Source organism: Monocercomonoides exilis (genome assembly GCF_001643675.1).
Source record: "Monocercomonoides exilis strain PA203 chromosome Unknown scaffold64-419423, whole genome shotgun sequence".
Taxonomy (NCBI): domain Eukaryota; phylum Preaxostyla; order Oxymonadida; family Polymastigidae; genus Monocercomonoides; species Monocercomonoides exilis.
In genome coordinates this window covers 99,012-106,772 of record NW_027150609.1, presented here as the reverse complement: position 1 = coordinate 106,772, position 7,761 = coordinate 99,012, and the positions used below count along the sequence as shown (strand labels likewise).

Sequence of the window (7,761 nt, the reverse complement as noted above, 5' to 3'; positions counted from 1 at the left end):
AAACTGAAAAATATGTTTATTTTTCCATCATTCATTTCAGTATTATTTAACAATTGTTGATAACGTTCTTGTTGAGTTCAAAGCCAGTTTATTGATGGAATCAATTCACATTTCTGTTAATGAAATTTGTTATTCCATCAAATACAATGGAAATTGTCTTTCAAATGAGATATGCAACGAATAAAAAACAAACAACAGTTAGCAACGGCAATCACTATTTCTTGTATGATTATAATTTTGTAACTTACAGGATCCTTTGATTTAATAAACAAATTCTGCATTGAATAAAAAATAAAGTTTGACAAATATTTACCGCATAACAAAAAAGGAGAAATAAATAATAAAAATACAGTGAAGTGTTAAAGCCCATTCAAAGACATTTGAACAGGATTTGATTGTCTAAAATCCAAATGAGGAAGGATCAGAAGAAAACTTTGACTCAACTAAATGTGAAGAGGGTCTGTTTTAGATAGTGTTGTGAGGTGGATGGTGTATAAGATGTTGTCCAGCGCAGCTGCGACTGAGAAGACACCGCCAACGACAGCACACAGCCTCACCAGGAAGTGAAGGAAAGACGCTCTCGATTGCCTCAGGATAATGCGCTGTGGTGTGAATTCATAGTAAATATAGACACCTGATGGCATTTGAAGCAAAAAGTTAGAAATAATAAAAAACATATATGATAAAAGGATGTATAAGAACAAAAACATAGAATTTTTAAGAAATAATGAAACATGTTTAAAAAAAAAAGCATCTTTGAAATAGAATGTTAGAATAATGGCAAAAAAGAACCTGGTGAATGTGTTTCGTCGTTTGAAAAGCGTCTTGAATAGCGAGTGACTGAATACTGATAAGTGTCAACATTGCTCAGTGATGAAATGTATGTGGTGGGAACAATCTTCACAATATAGTTAAAGAAGCCAGGATAAGCTAAATAATATCACCAAGCCATCAGCATTTAAGTGAAATGTTCATTTATTCGGAATCAATGAATAAATATGAATACATTCTGATTTAATTTTAATAATAACAACAAGCATACGCTGATATGTTGTGTGTCCTTTCAGTGGATGCTTCAGCGCTGGATGGTCTTTCCCAAACGAAAAGTGGTTGATTGTGTGTGTCATGTTCAAGTTCTCTGAGAGGAAGTCAATGAGTCCTGATGGCCCCGTCGCATTCACCCGAAAAGGTCGAATCAAAGACAAAGACAGTCGTCCTTCAACCTGTTAGCATTTGTCAGATATGAATTCATATTTATAATATATTCATGAAAAGATAATCAATAAATAAAATAATAATAATAAATCAATAATAATTATAAATTAACGATTATGGAAAACAATGTTAGAAATAAATAATCTCCTTCCTCAAAAGAATTAAAAAAAAGAAAGAAAGAAAGAAAAGATGTTATTCACAAACCCTTCCAGCATTAATGGAACCTTTAACTCGGCATCCACCGCGATCCTTATGAACAAATAAATTGGACCAGTCAAGGCTTTAAATAAGATAAAAACAAAGTCAAATTTTGTTGATATAAAAATCAATAAAAATGTATGTGAATTGTTTAATTAAGCAACCAAACTTTTTGCACTGTGGGTATCTAAGAACACGAATAAAATCCATCTTTGTCTTTTGAAAAGCCGCAATGAGATCTCCACATGTATTGCAGCAAACATCTTGTTCCTGAAAATCATTCAAAATAGATAAAGTTGAAATTTGTATAATTAAACTATTTTAAGAAACGACGATATTTGCATCAAACAGAGGTTGCTTCGAAACATGGAAGGCATTTTTCTAATTTTTTCAAGGCTTTCTGTTGCTCTGAACTCAAATCTTTTTCGTTCTTTATAATATCATTAAGGGAATATTTTTCTAGTCAAAGAAAATGCGTCATTTATAATCTAATTGAACTAAAATCAACCTTTCAATGCTCCACTTTGCATCACGCTTCCGTCTAATTCTAAATCTGTTTTTTCTATATTTTGCCAAATGTTGTGAAGATGTTTTCCCCCTTGATCAGTCAAATCAACAGCAAGGACTTTTCATTAAAATTTGAATTTTAATATTTATTCTCATTAAAAAATAAAAAACAAACATCTGCACTCCAATCTTGGAAACACAATATCAAAGAATACCGTCATTTCTGTTTCAGTTGATGTGTCAACTGTAAGTTCATTTCTAACTTCACCTTTAACCCAGTTTGTAAATTCAACAATAACAAGCGTCAAGCACGTTATAATTGAAATTACAGAGACTTTATATTTTTGAAGTTGTTTGAGATGATTTTTGTATCACATTGAAAAAGTTATAGATTAAAATTGTTTGTTATAATGAAAATTATTTCAAACTTAATGCTCCAGTTGAAGTTCTGACCCGTTGAGAATCTTTTTAATTTTGTTTCGAACAATAAAAAGAAATTAATTTTTAAGAATCAAAAGCAAACCATCATCCACGTGCTTGGAATAAAAATCAAGCTGTTTGAACATTGATTACGTCAAAACTACGTCATTGTGGTTATTGTGATCTTGACCATAGCAAATTTCAATGAAAAATTCAAGTACCTCATCTGCTGGAAACGCCCAATCTAATCAAGAAGAATCTCAATGTCTTCGTAAGTTTAAAGCAAGAGATTCAAATCTTTCAACTAAAGAGTGGAAAACTATTAGTCACTGGTTCAAACAAGTTGTGGCATTAATACTTGGTTTTATCTGGGGAGTCGCATCAATTGAAGGATTCATGGGAATAATTCTGTATGACCTTTTTTTAGTGTTACGTTTATATTTTTGAATTTGCAACGTTTTTTCTTCTAACAGGTATTTAATTGTTTCATCTGTTTTAATTCTTGGATTTTCTCGATTCTATTTTCACTTAAACCCTGAAGATGATCAACTGTTTGAATTTGCTAATCTGATAACAGAAGGTTTGTTCTATATATAGAAAGTGAATCTTTCATTCAATTTATTTTTAAAAAGGGTTTTTCAATCAATTTGCAATGTTTCTTCTTTCATGGATTGTAATTTACTCCGGATTTCACTTTTGAAATAAGTAATATTTCGTTTAGCAATTATTAAGTTGATTATCATTTCATTTCAAAATGAAAGCAATTGAACAAATATAAGTTGACAATAACAATTAAAACAACAGATGAAATTTTTGAACGAAAGAATTGTAAATCAAATAACAAATTAAAGGAAATAAAAAGAATTCGAAAAGCGTTAATTTAATTCATTTTCTCCAAAGGATTTTAAGGGATACTCATTTATAGGTTGGAACCCAATCAAGCGTCAATTTCTCGGGCTTTGGCTTGGGCTTTGGAACTGGCTCATGAGCAACAAAGTTGGAAGTGCTGAGATTGAATGGTTCTTGCGTTGTTGTCTTTGGTGTCGCGCGAGGGAGTTGGGAAGAAGACAATGAAGATGAGGAGGCTTCTTTGCTTATTGAAGGCTTCAGAGGAGGTAATTCACGTGCAGCAGCAATCTTCCTTGGCGTTGGATCGAACATAGTCCTCTTGCTGGACTCTTCGACTTCTTCTGAAGAAATGCCTTCTCGCCTGTTACATTTGAATCAATCATAAAGGAAATTAATTACAGTTGTTCAGTAATTGAAAATAAAATGATTGAAATTTTTAAATATAAAGTTGCGAATATTCATGAGTGAATTTTGTATTAATAATAAATAATTCAAGCAAAGAAAAGAGCAAATAAAAAATGGCAAGCCTATCTTCCCATAGCAGTGCTGTCATTCGAGCCTTTGGACAGTTCTCATTGCGCCAAGTTTGTGGATTAAATCGAGTCGACAAAGGATTTCTTCTAACATCAATAAGTCTAAGTACAGCATTTTCAGAAAGAAGAACAATGAGCTTTGTGATTCCTGCAAGAGAGAAAAAAAATATGTAGACGTAAAAAAATATAATTGAAAATGAATAAAAGCACAAAACAAACCTTCGTCAGTTATGCGATTCTGGTGGAGATCTATTTCTTTCAGCATTTTGTTTGTTTTTAAAGCATCACGCAAATTTTCAGCACTTATGTTGGTCAGTTTGTTCCTATTTAATATTAGAGATGGTCATTCAAAGTACAAACATTCGAAAAATAAAGTAAATTTGCTGAGCATATTCTAATTTCATGGCAAACTTTTCGAGGTAAAGGTTCTCCAATGTGGGAGCCGCTTCCAATGCTCCCATAAGAGCAATAATTCCTGCATCTTCAATGTTGCATCCTCCCAAGTCAAGAGTCACAAGCGACGAATTCTTCATTGACAGATATACTCCCAGCATCTTCAAGCCATCAACGCAAGGCTCTGGCCCCATCTTTGCAATGAATTTGGCTGCGTGAAGTGACATCTGCGTTGGCCGCACATAATCTGCTCCGTCGATAAGCCCAACTGCTAGCGCCTTCAATCCTTTCGGAGTCATGTCATTTGATTCCAACATGATAGCAACCAACGGATGTTCAGAAGGGAATTCGCTTTTATCAGAAGAAGCTGAGGAAAGTGCAGTTGATGAAGCAGAAGCTGAAGCAGAAGCTGAGGCGGAAGCGGACGATGAACTTCCCAATCGTCTATTTTCTTTCATTGCAGCAAGCGACTTGAAAGCATCCCGTAGGGCTTCCATCGTTTCATCTCCAATTTGACATCTTGCCATATCGATGGCTTCGATGTGGGTGTTGTGGCCTAAAGCCTCTGCAATTGCTTTTCCGCCTCTATCGCCGATTGGATTAAATCGAATATTCGCATTTGTTAATTCTGGATTCGTTGATAGGTATTCTGCAAGAGCCTGCAATATTAAAATAAATTTTATTTCAGTTATCAAAGTTCATCAAAAACAAAGAAATAAATGAAAATTATCTTAATCAAACAATTGCACCAGGAGCTTCAATTTGGTTGCAGTGAACATCAAGAATTTTCAATGAACTTTTCGCATTTGACTTCAATCCATTAACAATGGCAATGAGTCCATCTGTCCCAATTTTGTTCCATTCGAGATTCACATATTCCAATGAAGTGTTCGATTTCAGGCATTCAGCAAATCTTTGCGCACCAACAACTCCAAGTTCATTATGGCCCATGTCAAGATTTGCTAAAACTTGATTTGTGCGCAAAATGTTTGAAAGACCAACAATTCCACGTGAGTCTATTCAAGTAAATGATTAATTACAAAATGTTATGAAAAGCAAAATGTAAGAAAGAAAAGCAAACCAAAGTTGGTTTGACCAATATCAAGTGTGTCAATTATCAATCCTTTTTTGGAGAGCTGAACAGCGAGTCCAATCATTTCAAGTTGTGATAGAGGGCGCCAGCGAAGAATAAGTGAATATGTTTGAGTCTCAACGTTGTACCGAAGGCAATCAGAAAAATCGTCTGCCTCTTGTTCTTCTTCCCCTTCTTTTTTAATTTCTACTTCTTTTTGAACCGCTTTTTCTGGTTCAGTTGTTGACATTTCAAAAAATAAAATAATACGAAGTTAATGTGAACCATAATGACAATATATTTCTAAAATAACTTGTTTTTATGAAAAAATTTTTATTTGCAAATATTTTCGTTCAATTTTTCTTTAAAACAAAAGAATGAATAAACATATAAAAAGCTTGTCAAACATCAGGTTTCAAAGAAGAAATAATAATTTTTGTTTTTGTATTAAATGCATCATTTGACGAAATGTTACCAAATATTATCTTTATCGACCGAACAAACTATTTTCAAAAAAAATCCCTCGGCATCAGAGTCGCCATTAAAGCCTTATTTATTTATCAGTCACTTCGTGTTTTTTTTTTTTTTTTTTTTTTTTTTCAATAAAACATATTATTGCTTCACCTTTAATACAAATTTTTGTGCAACATTTCTTCATTTGGGGCAAAATATTTGACTTCAGGCATTATCATTGAAAAATTATGCACTTTTGATAAGTTTTTTGTGATCAAAAAATTAATTAAAAAATGTACTCATTTTTTGAAATACTCGGAATATCACAAAACTTTTTGTAATAACATCTGTGATGGCTCTTTGCAGATAAGAAAAACCAATTTATTTTGAAATCTGAGAATGATAGATAATTTTATGAGTGAATCAATTTTTTCTTGCTTTGTGAATAAAAAGCTTGAAAGTCGATATTTTCCATCTTTTGTCCAAATTTTATTAAAACATTCTTTTTATTTTATTTTCCGGTGAAAATGAAAAATGAAAATAATTATAAAACTTTATTCTTGCACAATGAAATTCACCTGCATGGAAATGAATGCTTGACAGTGTTATTATTAAAATGCTGGTGAAATTTGGTGAGTTGACATAAAAATTTGATGAATATAATCATTTTTCAATTTCTACTTGAAATAAAACAAAAAGAACTTTTCAAAGAAAGAAAGAAAGAAAGAAAGAAAAAGAAAAATAAACTTATGCAATTCTAATGTGGGTGATTCTTTTTGATATGTCAAAATTTTTTTGTAAAGTTCCTTTTGTTAAATCTTCAAATAAAATTAAAATTTAATATTTTGATCAATTTTCTGTTCTCATTGACAAAATTTCACGATCATGAAAACAAAATCTTGATAATGTTTGTTTTTCCATTTCAGTGAAACTTGGTGAGTGGGAACAGAAATGTGATCGAAATATGACATTTTTATCTTATTAGAAAATTAAACAAAAAGAACTTTTCTAAAAAAATATAGACATTTCATATTTTTCCATTCAAAAATTTCGGTTCGAAAATATCACTTTAATATCAACAAATGAACACTGAAAAATGAAAAGGCTTTATTTAAGATATCTTCATCTTTATTGATGCTGAAACATTTGTTTTAAAGCAGTTGTGATAATTTTTCTATTTGAATCCAAAATCTCTTTCCAGTGACAAACAACCTTTGAAAAATGAACACCATCGAAAAAAATTATGATTTTAAAAATAATTTCTCTATTATTTTTCAAAAACACTTGAATTATCACGTTTTGCTGTAATTTCCATCAATTACAATCAGGAAAATATTTTTCTATAAAGGAGAGCATCTTCGTTTTTAGTTACAAAAAATATAAATCGATGATTAATTTCTTTTTATTTCCAAAAATGGGGGAAAATACGGACTTTTAAGCTTTTTTTGCACAAGGTATTAAAAAATTGCTTCATTCATAACTTTATTTAACATTATCAGATTTTGCAATAATTTTGATTTTTATAAAAGAAAACAGGCATCGTTGATGTTATAACATTATGTTTTGTGACATTTCACTAATGTCAAAAAATAGAACAATTTTTATTATGTTTTTTGATCTTAAAAAGTCATTGAAAAGTGCATAATTTATCAATGAAAATGCCTGAAGAAAAATATTTTGCCCCAAATTATGATAAAAAATTTTATAATACTTTTTTTCAGACACTCTGATAGAATTCAGTTTGCACAAAAAATTATAAATTCAAATATATTTAAAGTGATAAGCGTTGAAACAATTGGGTGATTATTTTTGTAATCAAATATTTTCTGTTAATAATTTTGGTTTGCCAATTTGCATTGAATTTTTAAAAATAAACATTGCTGAGTTATTTCAATATTGTCACATTATTTTATCATGAACCGTCTCAAACATTGGTTTTTTTTTAAATTTTAATAATGCACATGGCATTTCAATAAATATTTTTTTGTCATAACAAAAAACATTTTCATAATAAACACACAAGAAAAAGTTATGATCTCAAAAATAATCACCCAATTAGCTTTTCAAAAATGAATTATAAAAGGGACATACAGATATCGCATAAAATACCGGACAAGATTG

At 30.8% G+C, this 7,761-nt stretch overlaps 3 protein-coding genes across 3 annotated transcripts; 1 reads left to right on the top strand and 2 right to left on the bottom strand.

Moving 5' to 3' along the window:
* Nucleotides 1-87: 87 nt before the first annotated feature.
* MONOS_4753 (putative Endoplasmic reticulum-Golgi intermediate compartment protein 3) lies at nt 88-2,511 on the bottom strand. Its single transcript, XM_067874849.1, has 10 exons — nt 2,444-2,511; nt 2,349-2,384; nt 2,096-2,254; nt 1,922-2,038; nt 1,763-1,872; nt 1,583-1,683; nt 1,420-1,495; nt 1,043-1,223; nt 793-930; nt 88-634 (listed from the first exon to the last, which is right to left on the bottom strand). Exons 1-10 carry the CDS (start codon nt 2,484-2,486, stop codon nt 444-446), a joined length of 1,152 nt encoding a protein of 383 aa, XP_067719252.1. The 5' UTR covers nt 2,487-2,511; the 3' UTR covers nt 88-443.
* A 20-nt stretch (nt 2,512-2,531) lies between these two features.
* On the top strand, nt 2,532-3,138 carry MONOS_18323 (putative Rab5-interacting protein (Rab5ip)). The gene is made up of 3 exons (XM_067871333.1): nt 2,532-2,750; nt 2,814-2,920; nt 2,973-3,138. The coding sequence occupies exons 1-3, from the start codon at nt 2,545-2,547 to the stop codon at nt 3,038-3,040; spliced, it is 381 nt and encodes a 126-aa protein (XP_067719251.1). The 5' UTR covers nt 2,532-2,544; the 3' UTR covers nt 3,041-3,138.
* Nucleotides 3,048-5,473, bottom strand: MONOS_4754 (putative Protein NLRC3). Its single transcript, XM_067874850.1, has 6 exons — nt 5,197-5,473; nt 4,857-5,131; nt 4,134-4,774; nt 3,942-4,045; nt 3,717-3,870; nt 3,048-3,550 (listed from the first exon to the last, which is right to left on the bottom strand). Exons 1-6 carry the CDS (start codon nt 5,435-5,437, stop codon nt 3,256-3,258), a joined length of 1,710 nt encoding a protein of 569 aa, XP_067719250.1. The 5' UTR covers nt 5,438-5,473; the 3' UTR covers nt 3,048-3,255.
* Nucleotides 5,474-7,761: the final 2,288 nt, after the last annotated feature.